The sequence below is a fragment of the Cornus florida genome, unplaced genomic scaffold (assembly GCF_030987335.1).
Source record: "Cornus florida cultivar Cherokee Brave unplaced genomic scaffold, ASM3098733v1 CherokeeBrave_3.0.0_Hap2_Chr06, whole genome shotgun sequence".
NCBI lineage: Eukaryota > Viridiplantae > Streptophyta > Magnoliopsida > Cornales > Cornaceae > Cornus > Cornus florida.
The window spans coordinates 48,790,134-48,811,390 of record NW_026775576.1 but is presented as its reverse complement, the minus strand read 5'-3'; the positions used below and the strand labels follow the sequence as shown (position 1 = coordinate 48,811,390).

Below are 21,257 nucleotides of genomic sequence, written 5' to 3'. Positions count from 1 at the left end.
CCAAATGAGAAAAATGTCGGGGGTACATACTCACTTACTAAATTAGAAATGGTGAATAAATTATGAGATGGTCCTGGTCCATTTGACATTTGATGGACTAATCCAATAAAAGTTAATGTTAAAATTTCTTCATTATTAATATACTTTTGTGGAATCATTTTCTCAACCTAAGAATTTAAATATAACTAATTCACCATGTGTCAATGATTAAAAACTATTTAATAATTTCTCGAGATGGTGAATATATATTATTGGTTCACATAAAAAAAACATGTACATTTTCATTAAAGTCAAATATTAGCCATTTACACTTTTTAGACATGTACTACCATATAAGTGAGGAATACTTAAATTTAAAAATAAAATATATATCTATATATTTATATTATACTAACAGTTGGGGTTCATCGGAATCAAATTATATATGAACCATTTTCTTTTTAAAATTTTTAAGATCACAATCGAACCGAAACAGACCGTACGATTCAGTTCCATCCGGTTCGAACGGTTCTCCTGAGAGAACGTTGGGGCGAGTTGCGACGTCTACCAAAATATACTGAAGCTTAAAACTCGAATCACTTGGGAGTTCTAAGAGAATTGTTTCGAAAATCCATTTCCCGCCTTTTCTTGGTCCTCACAGTCGCAGTCACAGGTTGGTATTATTACTTCACATTTCTCATAAAATTCTAGCCTTTCCAGATTCAAACTCCTTCATGTATAATTATTTCTGTTTGGGGTGTAAATTCGGAGGTCAGTTACAGAGATCTAGGGTTCCTTAAACTCATTGATCAGTGTTGGTGTTTTTACAGTCCAATTATATGTCAAAATTAGGGTTTTGTATGACTCCTTTGCTTTCTGTATGGTCATGTATACGGCTTACAGTGTCAATTCATATGATTACATTGTATTTGCCTTTCTAAATTTGTGGGTTTTGCTAATCTCTGACGTAGATGGAGGCCCTTTACGCAAAGCTATATGAAAAGTACAGTAGACTCAAGGTTCAATCTTCTCCCTCTTTCACTTTGCTTGTGTTTATTTATTTATTTTTTAAATTTTGGGTACTATATGATCTGCTTTTGTGTTAGGTGAAAATTGTTTCTTGGGAAAAATTTCCAAGCAATAAATACTATTTGTTATGACAATGACATAAACATCACATGGAAAGAAACAGATCCTTTCTTACTACTATTCTTTGGTAGTCTTTTTTAGTTTTTGTTTGTAATCTGATTTTTTATTTTTGTTTTTTGTTTTTAGACGAAGAAATGGTCGGAGGTGGATGAGATTAATCGGGAACAAGAAGTTAAATTTATGAATTATGTCTCTGGTATGCAATTTATTTTCTTTCCCTGACATATGATTTCGTACTTCCGTTAACAAACTTTGTATTGCTATAAAAAGGATCTTGCACCTCTTCCTATGTTGACCTTAAATTGTGTGGTTCCTGCAAGAGGATGTAAACTGCAAATTTGTTTCTACTTTGGACTGAACATGTTCAACTCAATGCAGTTCATTTTGAAGCTTGAATTAGAGTGGTAACAGAGTTTCTGTTGACTGGGTTTTTATGTTTTGACCTTGTCATATGAACTTGGTGGATAAGTGGGTATACATTGTGAGAGAATTATAGCTTAGTTGTTTAAATGATCTCTAGTATTTCCTTCATTTGATTTTGTCATGTACTTGACTGTTCTATTTGTCCACTTGATGCAAAATAAAAAAAAAAAAAAAAAAAAATGCACGATGACATTTCATATTGATGAAGCTCCGTGATTTGCAGTCTCTTACCCTTGTTGAGGAAGGTCAATCGTTTTTTTGATGGCAATTTAAAGTGTTTATACCTTAAAAAGGCCTCTTGGATTGTGTTTCATGGTTCAGTTGTCCTTGAGTGGGGACTCAAGGTTGATCAGCCAACTCTTGTGCTTTGATCGTAATCATATTGATATTAGCTTGACAAGTATTCTGGATATGGGTCAATAAATTATATCTAAAATGTTGAAATCATGGTTTATGTGGAATTTTTTATATACATCATACAGTGAGTTCATTGTCACATGCATCTATTCTTTAGATTACTATCGGCCCATTATTAGTTCAAATAAGTCTGCTTTGTAACCAAGGGCTGTAGCCTATTTTACTTCCTCGTCTTCCAAAGTAGGTGAGGGTTGAAGTCCCCATATGGGCAAGTGGGTATGTGAGTTTATTGCAGAAACAAAATAATAGTAATAAGAAGTCTGTTTTCTTGGCATGTAAAGGTCCCCTTTTAACTCCATTAACACTCTTGTCTTCTGCAACGTTGTAGATACTTAACTGATGCTTCCTTAGGTCATTGATTGATGGCCTTCGCAAGGCCATCAAAAAGCCATTTTTGACCTCAAAGGCTCAAACTCTGCATCTCTCTCTCTATCAATGATTGGCTTCCTTGTAAGGGCAATCAATCTTCTCAAGACTTCATGGCTAGTACACACGTTTTTCGAACACTGTATATGCAATGGCGTATTTATTTACATTATAGGGCTTCAATCCATGTATTCCGAGGCATGCATCTGCTGTCATGATACGTAGGACACTTGTCCCTATAAAGTTTGGTGTTAAAAATTTGTTGACACATGAAACCTCTCTCCATCTTTGACCTGCTGTTGTTCAGGCATTCGCCCAAAAAAAAAAAATGTTTTGGTTACTTTCACTGCCCAGAATAAACAAGTGAGCTATTTCTTCTTGTTTCAAAACCTGTCACATAAGTACTAATTTGTTCACTCTTCTTTTTGCATGGCACTACCACATACACACAAATAGAAATGACAGTAATTTTAGATATTCAATCTAGTAAAATTACAAATATGCACAGAGTTCTCTCTGTGACAAAATTTTGAGGAGTTGCAATACAGGTTTGGTTTCTGTTTTAGAATGTGAAACTTGTGCTGCATCCACAAATTATGATCATATGGTGGTAGTTTATTGCTTCTCCCATTATTAATATATTTGTTTGATAATTATTTAAGCATTATAATGGTCACAATGAGGTGTCATAAGACCAAGTGTGGCTAAAAATAAGTTGAATTTTCGATGAAACCATTAAGGTTACCATATGTTAGGTTCGTGTCTAATTAGATTTGTTTTAGGAAAACCGGAAGTGGTGTGATTCTGCTGGCAAGTAACTTGAAATTCTTGTATGAATCTTAGTCATTTTCTATTGTAAGATCTAAAAAGACTATTGCATGTTATAATGTGTTACGTGACTATGTTAAAGCTCAAGATTTTTCTGTTTGACTTGATGCTTTATACTGTCTATTTGTTGTTGCAGCTGCAGATGAATTAATAGCACACTTGAGAAATGAAAATGAGAGGTTACGTGTACAAGTCAATGATTTGACAAATGAAGTTGCTTCAATCAGGCAAGCAATTTGCATAGGGCACTGATTCAGATTTGAAGAGATATAGAATTGGAATTGTAAAACATGCATTACTTCTGTTGCAGGTCTACAAAGCATGAACAATTTACTGAGTATCAAAGGCTTTCAATGGAAGAGAAACAGAAGAGTAAGAGATAATTGTTCATTTAATGAATATTACTGAGTACCAAAGCTTTTTAGTTGTGGTGCCAGCTTGGCCATTATAGATTGTAGTAGTTATCTGTTTCATGGTTATGTAGAACATTAACTAGCATAATTTCTTTTGAAAAGTGTGTGTTTGCCTAGACTGCCTAGTGATTGAGCATATCCTAGGTAAAGAATTGAAGATGGATGATATTTTTCTTGGATATTTTAATGTAGTTACACAAACACCTATTTCATCTTAGATTTTTCCCTTGAGGCACTTCTATCCGCAAAATCAATGAGACTAAAATTCAATGATCATGGTCCAACAAGGAGGGAACCCAATGCGAATAAGCATAAACACTTTTAAGTTGGTGTTGTGTCCATGTTAGATACGTATCAGAAACTGACACTTCACAGACACTCTTTGATATATGTCTGACAGTTTATGGATGTGCCATAAATTTAAAATTAAATTTCATTTTGGAATTTTAATTGATACATCAAGTGTCTAACACATTCTAGACACAGAAGTCTTGTACAACACAAACTTATCTACGAGTATGTACATCAGAAATCTTGGAAAGAATATGAACCTACCTCAAAATGTCCTACCTTTTCTGAGGAAAAATATGTTATACACATGGTCACTGCAAGTCAAGCATTACTCTTTTCGTATAATTAGAACAAAAATATAATTGTAATGAAAAAGTAGTAGCATATGTAGTACAAGAATCTTAACTTATTTGCAAAGTTTCATCTTCTAAATTAAGTAACTCTCAGTATAGAAATTAAACATTAATTTATATTTATATATAGATGTGTCCATGTCATACTTTTTTGGGATTTGATAGCTTATTCGTGTTGTATCATATCCATGTCTTTACTACTTGGCCTAATAATTTTTTCGGGAGATAGGCAAACATATAAAACTGGAACAACCCAACGTCCATAGAATTAAGAATGCCATTAGATAGTGATGCAGTAGTCCCTGTATGGTGGTTGTTGGAGTTATTAGGTCCTTAATTAATTGGAATTTAGTATCGTAAGGTCTTTTTATAGTTTTGAAATTAGGAAATCTTGGTATTGAGTGTTGTACTTCTTTGGTTATGGAAAATGTCTTCTTTTAAGACTTTTAGTTTTGTAGCGCACAATTCCTTTGTTAAGAACCCATTTGATGGCAGTTGTTAAGCCAAAGAGATGCGCTTCGTCCATCAACCGCGATATAGGAGAGATGGCACCTGGGGTTCACCCTTTCATGCAAAAGCCTAAAAATGTCGATTGTTCATGTAGTACTTTTTTCAGCTAAGTAGACTACAGTGCTGTTTGATAACTTGATTGAGTGTTGGAAACCAAATTTGAACTTGTCTTATTCCAATAGTTAATGTAGTTAAAAAGAGATGTCTACTTAACGCCAACATGAATTTTGAATACATGGAATCTACTTATCACCTATCACAGATTGTGGTCGACAGTAGGGATTTTAAAAAGAATTTGATAAGCTGACAAATGTACCTTTTGCTAATTTTATAAATTAATTTTCAATAAAATCCCTAAAGTCACCTGTCTTTCCCCCTTGTTTGAGCTGCTGTAACAATTCCAGTTTCAATCATTGGCAATGACGACACCTGTACTACTGTCTATCTCCTACGGTATACAAGCTCTCTCTTTCTCAATCTCTTACATTTCAAACATTAGGTTCTCTCTCTCATGCTCAGGTTGGAAATTGTTTCCAATTTAAGTTGAAAACACCACAAATAGAGTCATTTAAGATATAACAGGTGGTTTGAACCTAAAGGGGATAATTTTATTGACTAGTCGTTGGAGATATCTCTGGGGTGCTATGCCATTGCTAGAATACTGTCTTTAAGGAAATCAAGAAGGTTAAGTTTTTGAAAGTTTAGAGAACTGCAGACCTATGATTTTTTTATTCTTGTCGAATAGTGGTGCTTGCTTATGTGATTATATGAAGATTTGAACTGGTTCTATGAGTGTTGTGATTGTGTTTATATATGTACGTGCTTTTATAAGTTGAAATTTGACCTTTTGGTGAATGTTGGAGATAGGTGAGATGGTGATGATAGAATTTCTGATGCTTTGGGTGCTGTTTGTAAATTTTGGTGTGCTTTGTACACAATGAGTGAGGGCAGTCGCTATGGAGATTCTTGATGATGCTTATAAGGTGTTTTGATAGATCGGACTCTTTCCATATCCACCATTACTCAGTTGTTGACCAAGGAAATCTCATGGCAGAATTCCTTTCATTTGGTACTATTAATGACATGTATTCACAGTGAAGTGCACTTGTAGGAACCTTGCACCATAGCATACCATGATTACCTATTTCTTTTTCCATATATTTTCTACAATCTTGTTTTATAACCGTGCATTAAGTTATGACAGTTGATGTGATGTCATGTACTGAATTCATGGTCCATGGATACACCACAAGCAGTGGGATTGATACAGTGGATACTGACGTAGTAAGATACATAACGCCATTACCTACCATGAATTGGCAGGGAAACCATTGCACCGACATATCAAAACTAGAAATTTAGAAAAGCATAATATGGATGAAAAAAAGAAAGAAAGAGAAAATGCTACACACGTGGGTATAGTGAATTTGAAAAGGTATTTATGAGAGATGCCTTCAAAACCAAAGAATTATCCATGATAACCCTTTCGGTATTTAAGTTCAATTACACAAAAGGATGACGAGATAGATGGTGATATTGTTAATAGAATTGGATTAGGTTGGACAAAATGGACAGTTAGTTTAATGGAGGCAGACCAGTGGTATTTTTCGCAATAAAAAAATAACATATCAGTTAAAGGGGGAATTTTGTAGAACAATTATTAGACCAACTATTTTATATGCAGTGTGCTGGGCTTTAAAATAAATAGTAATAATAATAATAATAATAATAAAAACGAATTCATGAATTCATGTAACTGAAATGAGGATGTTTTGATGGATGGTTAGAGTGACTAGAGGAAATAGGGTCACTAATCAAAGTGTGGGACAAATCAGGAGTGACACCTATTGGTGATAAAATAAGAGAAATTGGACTTTGGGAGTATAGACACATGAAGTCTGTAATGCACCAGTAGAGTAGAGGAAGGCTAATTTGTATGGAGGGTAAGAGACAGAGAGGGGTGACCAAAATTAACATGGAATGAAGTTACTAAAATTATTTAAATAGTCAAAATATTATAGGAGAGATGACTTGTAATAGAAAGAATAGAAAAAGTGAATTAATGTGGCTGACCCCATTCATATGGGATTAAGGGAACGATGATGATGATGATGATATGTGGTGCAAGCTTTTCACCTTAGCACTATGTATTTTCATGAGTGCCACTTGCTTGATCTCTTTATTTTGCTGACATTACAAGCAGTTAGATAGTTGATTCATTCCTCCCCTATTATTTAGTTGTTCAAATTTATTGCAGATAAAGAGCTTTTAGAAGAAATTGAGAGGCTTCGAAACCTTCAACGGGAGGGACTTTGTTGCAGTGTAAAGGATGGTAGAATTGAAAATGGACAGCTGAATACGTCTGGCGGCTCTCAAGTTGGATTGGAGGCATTCAATGGCTTAACCAAAAGCATGACGAGGAAACGTAGCAGGCATCCTGGGATTGAGACAGAAGTTTCTGTTTGTCCTAGTGCCAGTGATCAACTTGAGAATGCCCTAGTAATAGGATCAGCAAATGATTTATCCAAGCAAACCATGCCCAGTGGTGCTCCTTTGAACATTCATCAGGTACATCTGAATACATGTTTTAAGGGGAATTGTTGGTTATTTTTTTTCTACACTGACTATTGTAGTGCAAAAATTTAGCCTGAATGCTGCCGAAGAAAGATTGACAGTTCAGGTATGCATCAATAACATAAATTTTATTCTCTTCTACTGGGCACCATGTCTTATTTTTAAGTATAATTTTGGCGGTGATTTTAGGCAGCGGTGCAGATGTTACTGTCTCTGCCAACTGCGTGTTTCAAGATCTTGTTGAGTGCTTAGTTGGCATGAAGTTATCCACTGTTATTCAAGCAGATGAAATATGTATATCAGCACTTCATCAATCGACTGGTAATTTTAAAATCTGAAATGACTTATACAATCTCTTAAACGTTGGTTACAAACCTTTTTAATTTTCCGTTCTTTGGCACATTAATATGTTCGTGGTTCTTATCTTGATATTGCCTCGTTTGTCTTGTAACCCCAAGGAATAGAATTTTTGCGCCACAGGAATTGGTGGGTTCTACAAAAAGTTGAATGGTGCTTTAATATGTAATTTCCTTACCAACAATACTTGTAGGTGTGTCCATTTCTTGAACCTGTTCCATTACAACATGCAACAGATGACTAGATGGCTTTTCTGACACTTGACTGCTGGAAATGTTATTATCTGAATCTGAATGATATCATGGGAAGTTTTAATCTCTAAAGCCATAATATGCATCCATTTACATGCTTGTCAAAATAGTTAAAATTTTTGAAAATGCAATGAGTTCCGTCAGTTCCGATCTGAGGACTTGGAATCTCCAACTCAAAATTCTAGTGGTTATTGATCCTTTTATAACTTCTGTAATAGTTAATCAATTTTTTCTTAAATTTCAAATGGAATAGGAGACATAGAACTAGGTAAAGGCTTGTACACTGAACTTCGTCATAAACTCACCCGTTATTATATTTTCTGGAGATATTAGAAAGGGTGAGCATTAGGCTGCGATCAATTTAATGTTTTAAGGCAGATTTTGCTTAGTTGGTCCGGCTGCTTTAATCAACTTTGTCTTCATTAAGCGGCACAGCTACCATCTAATCAGCAGTTCAATTTTATTCATATCACAATTGTTCTCGTTGCAGGTTATTCTTTCAGTCTGACGTGGGTAAATAAATCAGACGGAGAGGAAACAGAGTTGCTGTACCGTGTGTTGTCTTTAGGGACATTTGAGAGAGTGGCACCCGAGTGGATGAGGGAAGTTCTGATGTTCAGCACGGGGATGTGCCCCGTCTTCTTTGAGAGGATTTCCCGCATTATCAAGCTTCATCACTGACATCTTTTTGGCCACCCAACTTGTAATTTTGATTGCCTTTTCTTACCATGTATGATTATGCAATCTTCTGTTTGGCCTGTCAATGTTAAGAGTGAGCTTTTATGCACACATTTAGTGTCTTTTGGCCATAGACCCAGGAGTTGTACTCTTCTTTTGTTTGATATTGAAGCAGCAATGTAACTAAACTTGTAAAGCATTGTGTGACATACTGAGATTATACTCCAGGTTAAGTTTGGATGTCCAAATTAATGATAAATTTATTTGTAACTTTGCGATAAGATGGATTTTGGTTGAAACTAGTGCAGAGGAAATTTACAAATCCCATGAGTTCGAGTTTTAGAGCAGTCACTCTGTGAAATATTAAAGGTAAAATTGGATAATGGCCCCCTCTTTTTTTTTTTTTTTTTTGCTATGAGTATTTCAGTCATTTGGAAAATCTGGATGATGGGTTTTCCAAATTCTGAGCAGAAACCTGGGATGAAGATGTAATTGTATACTTCGAGATGGTGCAAGATGGATATATTCCGCTTCCTTTTCCTGTGCATTGGACCGTTTAGTGCACACGAGACAAGGGAATCCAAATTCATTGATATGTAAGCATATCAAATGTTTTCCAAAGTAAAGATATAAAAATTGACAACCCAACATTTATAGTACGTATTTATAAAAATTAACGATCCAATAGAGACCGTTCTTCGAACAACATTTTCAATGCATGCCGTGGCTTGATTAAACTCTCCTTGTTGAGATAAATCCTGAAGCTTAGCTCAAGATCGTCAGTGCTACTGAGCTCTTCTTCAATTTTATCTATACAAACAATAGGGGTCTTTTGGACTGTTGGTGAACCATTCCTGACCCACCAAGTCCGATTCGATGCAGTGTCTTCCTCCTGATTTTTCATTTGAAAATCAACTGTCTTGTTGATCTTCCGATTCGATGCAGCGTCTTCCTCCTGATTTTTCATTTGAGAATCAACTGTCTTGATGATCTTTGGGGATAAACAAAACTTTGACCTAATCCTCCTCAGCATATCCTCCATTTTTGAAGCTTTCACTTCAACTTCATTGTTGTTATTGCTAGTAATGGACTCATGTCTTTTACCATAGAGATTACACACTTGAAGCTGCAAGTTGAAGAAAATCCGTGTCAAGTCCAATAGTTCGTGTTCATGTGTATTAGTGTTTGAGGGGCTCATCCCATCGCATGTTGGGAGGGACAGAGCTAGGATGTAAGGTAAGGGGGCCAAAATGAATTTTGGAGGGTAATAGTGCATTTTTTTTAGTAATTTTAGGGGGCAAATGTAATATTTTATGGGTATATTATTGAAAATGAACAAATTATAAGAGTAGAATACTAAAAAAAAAATTTGTTCTATATATCCATAACAGTTGTATGCCTTCAATGTGGATCCGTCCCAGAATGTCGGATTGGGGGTATAATCAACGGGTACGTAGCACTACCCAACAACTATTTTGAGTAAAAAGATAAACGCCCAATCTATTACTATTGGTATCAGAGTCAGACCTATTCCTTGGTATTAGAGTCAGACCTATTACGACATAATGATCTGAGCAAAAGGAGGGTGAGGGTGTCTGATTATTATACACTGAGAATATATAGAAAAAGTAAAGCATGATACCCACCTCTTTGGGAGATTTTGGGATGAAATGAATGTGTTCATCATTTCGAGGCAGCACCAAGTCGTTGTGTGAGTACTCTTTAGCTATTTCATTTATCAACTCGAGTTTCACATCATCAGGTATTGGATTTGTACTTAGGTCACGCATAATTTGAGGACTCACACAGTTACCAGCTTGTAATTCAAATTCATCGCCAAGATGTTGTTTGAATAGACATCTTATCCGATTTAGCTCCGGTAATTCGCCACATCTGGAGGCCGCAAATATCAAGCTTGACACCGCTTCTTTAACATCATCATTTGACATATCTCTGCAGTCATAAAATCGAACTAGACAAACTTAACATTTGATATTATTTTAGGACGACACGGATAAAATTTTAGCTACGGACACACCATTAAAGTGTCGTGAATTGAATAAAATTCTACCTACGGACATACCTGAGCTTGTCAAAGTCGCGAATCTTGGCATTGATGCGATCACAGGACTGCTCGAGTAGATGATATGCAGAGTATAAGCATTGGTCCTTGTAGAGTTGTTCAGCCTAGATTTTATGACAAATAAATGTATGAGTATGGCTCATCAAACTGTATCATACACAATTTTATAACTTATGAGTCCCAGGACAAATGGGTCACGATTTTATCTCGAAGGGGCGAGGTGTATTTTATTAAAAAATAATAATAATCAAATAAAATAAAAATGAGAGAATTTGGAGGAAAAAAAAAAAGGATTTGATTGAAGAAAGGGAATGTAAATTTTAAAAAAAAAAATTAAAAGTATTTGAAGAGGAAAAGACAAAAAAAGGTAAGAGAGAATTTTAATAATTGAAAATTTTAGGGGGTGGATACTATAATTTTTTTCATATATATATATATATATATATATATATATATATAAGGGATATATATATATATATATATTCCTTTTTTTGTTGTCTTCCCATATATATATATATAAGAAAAAAAAAAAGGTAAGAGAGAATTTTAATAATCGAAAATTTTAGGGGGTGCATACTATAATCATATATATATAAAAAAGGGATATATATATCTTTTTTTTTGTTGTCTCCCCCCCCCCCCCCCCCACACACACACACACACTTATATATATATATATATATGGAAGTTGACGGGCAGAGAGCACATGCTCCAGGCCATGCATTGGGCTAAAAAAACTTACGAGATGTACAAGGACGGTGAATAAGGTTTCTGAATTTTAACCACAATGGAAAGCTCAAACCTATATGTGTGTGTGTGTATATATATATATATATATAAAGAATCCATCCAAAGTAAAATTTACGTGAATTCATATGAAGTATATATAATGAAAAATAAATAAGATTTAAGTAAATTCATATGAAGTATATATAATGAAAAAAAAAATGAAGTATATATATAAATACATCGACTATATATATATATATGTGCAAGGTTTATAGACAAAATCAAAATAAGAAGGGTAACTTTGTCTACAAATGTTAAGTTTCCAATGTTTCATAAAAGCATGGGACACTACCATTAATCTACAATCAATAAAAACGACGACTAAAACCACTATGCTTAGCATTACTCATATATATATATATAATGAAATAAAAAATGGGCAGGTAATATGTATATACAAAATATTTTGTGTAGTGTAGCTCATAGATCTTACCCTATTCAATGCAATGTCAATCATACCATCGTTGAGGAGTCTAGCAATGTCGGAACGCGAATGTGTTATCACGGAATGTCTCTTGGTCTTCTGGATCAAAAGATGATCCTGAACTTGCCGAATCAATCGTTTGCTAAACAATAAGCACAACAGATTTTTTAAGTTACAAACCATATTAGATAGTTCAATGCATAACAAAAATCTGGTTTAGGTTCTAGGTTCTGTTTGGAACATCATGGTACACGAATTAAACATAAATATATATAACAACAAACTTAACTCTAAACTTTCTTTTATTAACAGGTTAATGATCTAACAGTATCAGATCCCTACTTCTCAAAGAGAGGTCAGGGATTTAAATTTCAGTGGAGGCATATCAATAAGATTATATATAATAATAATAATAAAATCTAACAAACATTACCACTTGGACGCTTTTCTCCCAATTGAGCCTTGAAGCCATGCAAACAATTTGTGAAACACACCAACTCCTCTCATTGGAATAGGTGCAATTTAAGGACTCATAAGAGCTTATTTATAATGGAACTGAATAGCTTCTTCACTTACCATTCCAAGTTCTAAAGAAAATCTAATAGCATGGGACGGAAACACAAACCGTAAAAAATGTCTATTTGAAATACACTACTGGAAAATAAAGGAAATAAGAATATTTCCAAATTTAGAGAAAAATTACAATAATACCTTTTCTTTTATGGTAAGTTTTGTGCTATTCAAATCACAAAAGAGTAACTTTTCATATTTTTTTTTGGGAAAATTATATTTTGGTGACCAAAATTAAATATAATTGCTCTATAGTGATCTTAAAGTTAAGAAAAGGTGAATAGTGATCAATGTTGAAACTTAATTGATATTAAGTGACCATTTGATGATTTATCACCTAAATAACCTTCTAATAATATATTATTATGCAAGTGGACAAATTTACCCTCTATATTAACCTAAATAAACACTTACTTAAATTGATTAACAAAAATAATAAGTCATTAAATTCATCCTCTTACTCTCTCTCTCTCTCTCTAATCCTCTCAAATCGAACGTTTTCTATTTTCCTTTTTAGTTTGCAATTTACCAATTTAAAAAATTAAGATTTCTTTATCAACATTATCTCTTTTCCACCCTTTATCTATTTTTCAAGGCTCTCTGTCATGAATGCTCATAACATTTACAGTTGCAAATCAAGAAAAAAGAAAAAAAATTTCATCCCCAAATGCTCTTTATAGAATATTTATAGAGGCATGTCCCTTCTCACTTTGTTTTTTTAATATATCATTTTTTCAGAATGATTCTAAGGTCATGCCTACTTACAGGATGTGGTTATGGCTATAGAAAGGCTATTTAGTTAAACTAGGGTTGTGGATTGCTCATTCTTGTCATTTGAAAGCGCAAAAGGTTTAGAGCCATGAGCCCTTGTTTTAGTGCCTTCTCTCAAGCATCTTATTGTATGCTTCGGCAATATAACCAGAGTATTGGATCAATTCAAATGTTACTTATTTATAATCAATGTATGCTGACGGCACACCCAATTTATAGGCTTAAAAGTTTTTATGGCACATGTACGTGTAACATGAATTTGTCCATATATATATATGTATATATACACCTGATTGATAGGTAGAAAAATGATTGCACACGACTCAGTACAGAAAGATATGGCCACACAAAGGAAGAGAAGATCCACCAGGTCGAGCTTAACAAGTTTAAGGCTCGTGAGCACAATGCAGCCCCTAAACAAGTTGTGGTTGTCAGTAGGACTCAAAGTTACACCAGTCACTTGGGCAGCCCCATTCTCTAGCAACGACTAAATTAACATGGCACATTATTCCAATCAATGATGTAATTGTCTATTTAGAAAGAAATCATGACCAGCCATAGATTTTGAACCTCTACCTAGCATCTTGCTTATTTTCCTAGAAAAGCAAATGTTGTATTCATATTTCACATACAATTTAGTCGCATTCTCTAGGTGGGTAAGAGCCAAACACAATTCTTAATATGTTCTCTCACTTCTATTCAATCCAAAAAAAAAAAATGTATGACAAAAAAAGTTTTTGAAAGAAATAGTTTTTCAAGCATTTTAACAAACAAATGGAGTGCATTACAAAGTAATCTAATTTTGAGAAATTTAATTCACTTTCAAAAACAGAAGTGTAATTGCGTGATAGGAAACGTACCAAAACCCAAGCAATCCCAATAACAACTCATATGACAACTTCATATTTGCAAATCATTAATATGCATACTTTTGAAACACTCATTAACAATGGCAAAATTATGAAATTAATCAACAATGGTCATTATTTCTTAAACTATTACTAAGTAGTATTAAAAAATTCCTAAAAACTGACAAATCAACTTGTAAAGTATAATAACTATACCTTGAAAATAATGAATAAGAAGAAAATTTACAACTTTTTCATCCTGCCTCTTAGAACCTTGAAGAAAATAATGTAAAACATCCGTCCTCAATTCTCTCCCATCTTGGTCTTCTCTTTAGAGACTCACCCTAATAATCTGTCGTCTTTTTGTTAGTCGTAAGCGTTTATTTAGGTTAATGTAGAGGGTAAATTTGTCCACTTGCATAATAATATATTATAAGAAGGTTATTTAGGTAATAAACCATTAAATGGTCACTTAATATCAATTAAGTTTCAATATTGGTCACTATTTACCTTTTCTTGACTTTAAGGTCACTATAGAGCAATTATGTTTACTTTTGGTCACCAAAATATAATTTTTCCTTTTTTTTTTTTTTGCAAAAATCATAATCATGAGTCACTTATTTATTTATTTTAGGTTAGATTTAATAAGGAATAAATGAAGAAAGAGAAACAGGAGATATTACAATATATTATTTTTCTATTTTAAAAAATAGAAAAATATATTATTTTTTTCTTTCCTTTTCTCCAAACAAAAAAGCAGCTGTAAAATTACGAGCTTTGTTTCAATAGCTGTGGTGTATTTTCTTTTGGAAAGAAAGAAATAATGGTAGCTTCACCGGAAAACAAGCACAAACTGAGTTTGTTCAACAGTGGAATTTTGACAATTGCAGAAATTCGAGAGATATTTGCAGCTACATGGAGCCTTCCAAGCTCTATAATCAATTTGGAATCGACGAATCGACGAATCTCCATATCCATTAGTTTGCTCTGTCAGACTTCAACTCTCTACGTCTATTAATCTATCTAACTTCTAACGCTTCTTATCTTGTAAAAAAATAAAAAATAAAAAAAACAAAAAGATAGATATACAATTAACAAAGTTGACCCATAACACATTCAATTTTCAGGTCGAAACCAGGTCCATATTGGTCCAAATTCCTAATTTTATACGTTAGAAATAGCTGAAGAAAAAAGATAACAAGAGTTGTTAATTAATTACCAAACTATCAGTTCTCTGTGAAATATTTCAAATTCTTATCAAGATTATAAAATCTCTGTGATCAAAAATATTTTTTTTTGGAAGAGCTGGTTGTTTGCATAGCATAGAGTGTAAGATCTTGGACTCAAATATAATGGATATCTAGTCCAATTGTATAACCTTTCCATCCTCAAAGAGGAGGAAAGTGGTTCGAGTTTGAATATTCGATTGTGGACAAAAAAACAATGAGTATATTTTTTGCTGGTGGAAAAAAAAATTTATTAATAATTAATTATATAATAGCATGAACAATATACGTACTAATTTGCCTAAAACTCATTCAAAGAGAAGAATTAAGCAACATTGGAGCAAAAATCAAATCCCATCCAGTATCCTTTAGTAGCCCCCACAAATACCATCACCATTAATATTTCTTATTTCCTTCATTTCGGCTGACAGCCCATTTGCTTCCATCACCATCTGATACAAAATACAATATATATATATATATATATATATATATATATAATGTAACAAAATCAATTCAAGCCTTTAAATATCTTTCCTTTTCCTTCCTCATTACGTTTTGCCTTGCTGCCACCTTTCATTCCATCAAATGATATAAATAAATATATATATAATATATAAATGACAACACCTACACCTCCCCAAAGACAAACTTAAAAATAAAATTATAAATTAAAATCGTAAGAAAAATTCAGGTCATCACATATATATAATTTAGTGAAGGTATATATAAATAGAAGATTTAGTGTTCAGGCTTAAATTTTTAAAAATATCAAAAGTAAGACTTATTGATTCTAAAGAAAATATTATAGGGCTTATTTGAAAAAAGTAGGATTTGGTGATAATTTTCGTAATTTAATTTGCATATATATACTATAAGGTGAAAATTGTTCAAGCCCAATGGCTAGGTCACAAGCCGAAGCCACAACAAAGGGGGGGAAATAAACAGGCCCAAACAAAAGACATAAGCCCAGGCCCAACTCTAGACAACTCAGAAACCGAGTTTAAATTGACCGTTGCGTAACGGCTAGTTCATATTTCCTGAAAGAGACGCGATTCAAAGACCTAAATCATCTCTCTCTCTCTCTCTCTCGTTCGTCCAAAGTCACCTTTCTGTTTGTCAACATCACCAGCGAACCCTAAAAGTTCTCTTTGCCAGTTTTCGTGATCTTGAACAGTGGTTATTCCTTCGTATAGGGCAATTCAAAGGTGATTTTGGGATTGTCTTCGAAGCAATTTCAAGTTAAAGAAACTTCCATCGAGTGAAACGAATCTTCGTTACAAGGTTGGTATACAGACTTTTTCGTTAATTTTTGGAATTTCTTCTTTATTAGGGTTTAGGGTTTTTTGTGTTTTGGAGAGGGATTTGGTCCAGACATGCCTTCAATTTATGTAATCATGAATGAACTATGATTTCTAGGGAGAAATTTTACAATATCTCTTCAATTAACTTCAGTGATTTTTTATTTTTATTTATGTCAGAACAAACAGAAACTACAGACATAAACTAAGGAAAAAGTGACCAAGAAAATAAAAGAAGAAAAAGAAAATTCAGGAGAAAAACGTTCCTCATCTGAGCAAGATTCTGGGTCTTTATTTCTGACTGAACAGAGCATGGACTTCACTGATGTTTTCTTAACTTACCGAATTTTTATTTTTATTTTATTATTTATTTATTTTTGCAATTGCAATTTAGGATGGGTTGATAGATTGCGGTAAAAAAATGACATTTTGTTTTGAAAAAACATATGGACTGCATCCATATGATATAACCTTGTAATGAAGATTCAAATCTTGTTTTTAGGGTTCAGCTACTTGTTTCTTGGGCTTAATCTTGTTTTTAGGGTTCAGCTACTTGTTTCTAGGGCTTAGTCTTGTTTCTAGGGATCAACACAGCATTGTCTTTCTTTTCAAGGAAAGAAAGTCAGTTTTTATCAGAATTAAGAAAACAAAATTAGTCTGCTCTGCTGTACTAGTATTCTTGAATTAATTAAAATTGTTCTCTGGTGAACCTGGAAAGAACAAAACAGTTTCAACATCTCATCTGATGGTATGTATGTTTGAAGTTAATTTGGGAGAACAAAAATCTTTGAATCCCTTGCTTAGATATTTTATTTTCTGAAGTGGTTTCTTTTACTTTGTATACTACTTTGTTTCTTTTGCACTGTTTTAGATACAATGAGTTTATCTTATTTAAGACTTGACCTTAGGCTTATTCTTGTACCCTTTATTTCTTTTCTCACAAATGTATTGTGCTGCAGAGCCTAGTATTCGAGTTTGTACATCAGCAAGAGAGAAACATGGCAACTCACCTCACTCAAAGTCAAAGGCGGCTGATTATTCAGGATGAAAACTTGGACATCCACCACCAAAGTATTCCATCTTTTCGTTGTATCATTATATATTAGTTAGCACTGGGTAACAAGATTGGTAGATATAGCCTTACCAGAGAGTAGTGATGAACTAATGAACAACTAAAAAATGATTCTGAAAGCCCTTTCAAGGGATGCCATGTGCTCATCTGTGAAAAATCAACTAATTTAAATTGTTCTTCACATTTATCCTCCTCATTTTGAGCTCTATTAACTGGCTTTTAGAATCTTTTCCCAAATTGTATTTTGACTTCAGTATCTTCCTAATAATTTGATTTTATTGTTCTGTAGAGGCTGTGACTAATGGAAAAAGTACGATTTCTAAGCTGGCTCTTAACAAAGGTGGAATGGGCTTTGGAAATCGTAAGGCTCTTAATGACATTACGAAAAAGTCGTCACTTCATCCTGTTTTTTAGAATCTTCTCCCAAACTGTATTTTGACTTCAATATCTTCCTAATAATTTGATTTTATCGTTCTGTAGAGGCTGTGACAAATGGAAAAAGTAAGATTTCTAAGCCGGCTCTTAACGAAGGTGGAATGGGCTTTGGAAATCGTAAGGCTCTTAATGACATTACGAAAAAGTCATCACTTCATCCTGGCTTTTAGAATCTTTTCCCAGTATTTTGACTTCAATATCTTCCTAATATTTTGATTTTATCGTTCTGTAGAGGCTGTGACTAATGGAAAAAGTAAGAGTTCTAAGCCGGCTCTTAACAAAGCTGGAACGGGCTTTGGAAATCGTAAGGCTCTTAATGACATTACGAACAAGTCATCACTTCATCCTGAAACATCATCAAGGAAAAAAAACTTACCTAAAGATGTGCCCTGTGATTTTGCTGAGGAAATGTTTCTGCATGATCACAAGAAGTGCATTGAGGCGCGACTAACAACAATAAGTCCTTCTTGTTTCTTGGACATGGTTTTTCCAGGACATGGTAACTTATTCATTCTCCTCAGCTTTATGGTGTCGATTCTTTTCTATAGAACATGGTTATCATGCACTTATGCTTCTATACTTAATGTTGGAGATCAGTTTCTTTTTTAATTGAAATTTCAAAGTTATTCTTGGCATCGAAATTTACTTTGCATGGTTCCCTATTCTGGCACATGGAATACAATCATACATACTTTCTATGCTAGGAAGCGCATATCTACTCGGGAGCTGTATGCACGTGTCTCTATTATATATTGATACTTCTCGGATATTGCAGATACATATCTCATATTTCCTAAAGTATTCATAAAATAGAATTTTTTTTGAACATGTTTGACACATCTTGAATATTAAAATATAACATATCTTGTATAACATCATATTAAAATTGTAAGAAACCCTATAAACAGGGTTCAAATATCATACTTTATTTGTAGAAGAATTGAGATATAGCAAGAATATATTTGCCTAATAAGATATTTCAAAGTCCGTGTTTATATCTGTGCAACACAACTCTTAATATTATAAGCTAGAAATACAATATTCGATAGACTCATAAAAGTTTTTGTTTGCCTAAGTTTTTTGTAAAAAAATGTTAGAAACAAACTAGAATGATTTTAGATTTATGCTTCAATGCATATATATATTCTAACTTTTATACTTAAAGTACATATAAATATCAATTTACAAAGATATATGAATAGAAGCACATATTGTTCTGTCCATACCATATTCTGCACCCTTCGTTCTTGAACCTACACTTTTGGCTTGAGATTTGAGGGAGTGGATGACATCCAATAAACATTAATCTTGAGAAAGTGAAATGCCTAAACTGACCATGAGCTGATGCATGTTGCTTTTATAGAGATTTGTCAGAATTATTAAACACAGAGTCCCTCGAATTAAAATTGTTGTAAAAATTTTAAATCTTGATGTCATTTATTCTAATGTCCTCCAATCTACATATATCTTGGTAGCTTGTTTCTAATTTGCTTATATGAAGTTAAATGAAAAAAAAGGTTCCCATTGAAGGTCAAAATTGGTCAACCATCCTAAACCTTGAAATACTGCAATATATATCATCTGGACTAAAGGGCTCTCCAAAATTTAAAATCTTGATGTCACCTGTACTGCTATAGTTTCATATATTGGCTGCAAAGTAGTAGTAATACTTGAAGATTTGACGTGGGATTAAAGCTTACTTTCCCCTATGCAGATTCTGGATCATCTGTTGAATTTCCCGAGTCTAAACTAGCAAAGGACTCTCCGCCTTCCTCTCCTTTGTTTCTGTTTGTCCAGACTGACATTGATAGCCCCTGCAGATACCCATCAACAAATTGGGACTCTCTGCCTTCCTGTCCTTTTGCATGGGAGTTCGAGCCGGTTGAATTTCAACTGAAGCAAGAAGATTGTTGAATGTGAATTTGGTCAGATGATTGTTGAATGTGAATATGGTTCTCTTTAGCTGTTGAATTTGGTCATCTTGAATGAAATTTATGGTTTATTTCCAATTAGGTATTCTTAAGTTGTTGAACTTCGCTGATGCACGGACTGATATCTGAGATTTTCAGGAACCTGGAACTGTATCTGGGAAAGTTTACTCCTGCATTTTATCTAACCATGTTCTAAAATCTTAAGCAGGGTCATCCTTTAAAGAGACTAGAGGACTTTGGTCATCTTGAATGGAATTTATGGTTTATTTTCACCTATCTGATTTTGATTGATTACTTTGAACATTAAGTAGGTTTCTATTTTCTTTAATTGCAACTTATTTTCACATCTATGCTCATATTAAAATAAAAATTTGATTTCTCTTTCTTAATGTCCAAAAGTAAATTTCTTCTTTAAGAACGTTCTGTACTTTTTGCTATGAGTGAAAGTTCAATTTTCAGTTTCTTTTTTTTTCTTGTTGATGCTGTCATAGGAATGACAATTGAGGGTTTTCTACTGAATCTGCAAATTTGTAGTTGTGTGTAGATCTGCACTCCAGTTCCGCAAACCAGAATTTTCTGATTGCATTCTTTCAGCATTTTGATGCATGATGTGAAAAATTAATGCCTTTACTAATATTATTAGTGTTAAACACTTGTTTTATGTACTTAAATTCTAATAATGCTATGTTCCGTTGCATGGAATACCAACCCTGAAATTTGAATTGAATAAATTTACCATTTTTTTTTCTATTTTTTTAATTTTTTTTCCCAAGTAAAAGTTACGAGTCTTAACAAACTTGTTCATGATCATCTGATCCCGAGCCTAATATGTTGTTGGACCTCAACTTGTTTATTAAACAAATTGAGTCAATTTTGAATGGATTACATTACATGAAAGGGCTCATCTTTTTTTTTTTTTTAATTACTTTTTCTTTATCATCCCAACAATTTCTTCTTTTATAATTTAATGACATAATGATAGAATCTCTCATTTCTTCACCATTTAATAACTTTTTATTTGTGTTCTCAACTAATAAGAAAAGGAGTGGTTTATTGAGGGAAGGTTTTTTAATCACTGTTGAATCCTAAAGTAGAAGGTGAGGATTCAAGTCCTCATAAAAAAAAAAAAATAATAATAAAAAAAAATTGTTTGTCTATTTTCCAAGAAGTACATGTAAAATTCAAGTCAAGATTCATATTTTAGTATCATAATTCTTA

At 33.3% G+C, this 21,257-nt stretch overlaps 2 protein-coding genes across 3 annotated transcripts; both read left to right on the top strand.

The window, feature by feature from the left end:
* The first annotated feature begins 436 nt into the window (after nt 1-436).
* Nucleotides 437-8,844, top strand: LOC132311465 (uncharacterized). 2 transcript variants are annotated; one of them, XM_059809369.1, is made up of 9 exons: nt 437-652; nt 951-998; nt 1,255-1,324; nt 3,299-3,389; nt 3,473-3,534; nt 6,987-7,297; nt 7,376-7,409; nt 7,493-7,624; nt 8,402-8,843. In XM_059809369.1, exons 2-9 carry the CDS (start codon nt 951-953, stop codon nt 8,590-8,592), a joined length of 939 nt encoding a protein of 312 aa, XP_059665352.1. In that variant the 5' UTR covers nt 437-652; the 3' UTR covers nt 8,593-8,843. The 2 variants fall into 2 exon arrangements, with proteins under 2 accessions (XP_059665352.1, XP_059665353.1); XM_059809370.1 differs by lacking the exon at nt 437-652 and adding an exon at nt 698-750 and having other exon boundaries at nt 8,402-8,844.
* A 7,518-nt stretch (nt 8,845-16,362) lies between these two features.
* Nucleotides 16,363-20,315, top strand: LOC132311464 (protein PATRONUS 2). The gene is made up of 6 exons (XM_059809368.1): nt 16,363-16,584; nt 17,561-17,672; nt 17,963-18,034; nt 18,154-18,225; nt 18,341-18,607; nt 19,823-20,315. Exons 2-6 carry the CDS (start codon nt 17,600-17,602, stop codon nt 20,020-20,022), a joined length of 684 nt encoding a protein of 227 aa, XP_059665351.1. The 5' UTR covers nt 16,363-16,584; nt 17,561-17,599; the 3' UTR covers nt 20,023-20,315.
* The last annotated feature ends 942 nt before the right edge of the window (nt 20,316-21,257 follow it).

Coding starts and splice junctions, on each gene's coding strand:
- LOC132311465 (XM_059809370.1), top strand. CDS start 951: ATGGAGGCCCTTTACGCAAAGCTATATGAAAAGTACAGTAGACTCAAG. Junction 3,535..6,986: donor AATGGAAGAGAAACAGAAGA/GTAAGAGATAAT, acceptor AATTTATTGCAG/ATAAAGAGCTTTTAGAAGAA. Junction 7,298..7,375: donor CTCCTTTGAACATTCATCAG/GTACATCTGAAT, acceptor GCAAAAATTTAG/CCTGAATGCTGCCGAAGAAA.
- LOC132311464 (XM_059809368.1), top strand. CDS start 17,600: ATGGCAACTCACCTCACTCAAAGTCAAAGGCGGCTGATTATTCAGGAT. Junction 18,035..18,153: donor TGGAATGGGCTTTGGAAATC/GTAAGGCTCTTA, acceptor ATCGTTCTGTAG/AGGCTGTGACAAATGGAAAA. Junction 18,226..18,340: donor TGGAATGGGCTTTGGAAATC/GTAAGGCTCTTA, acceptor ATCGTTCTGTAG/AGGCTGTGACTAATGGAAAA.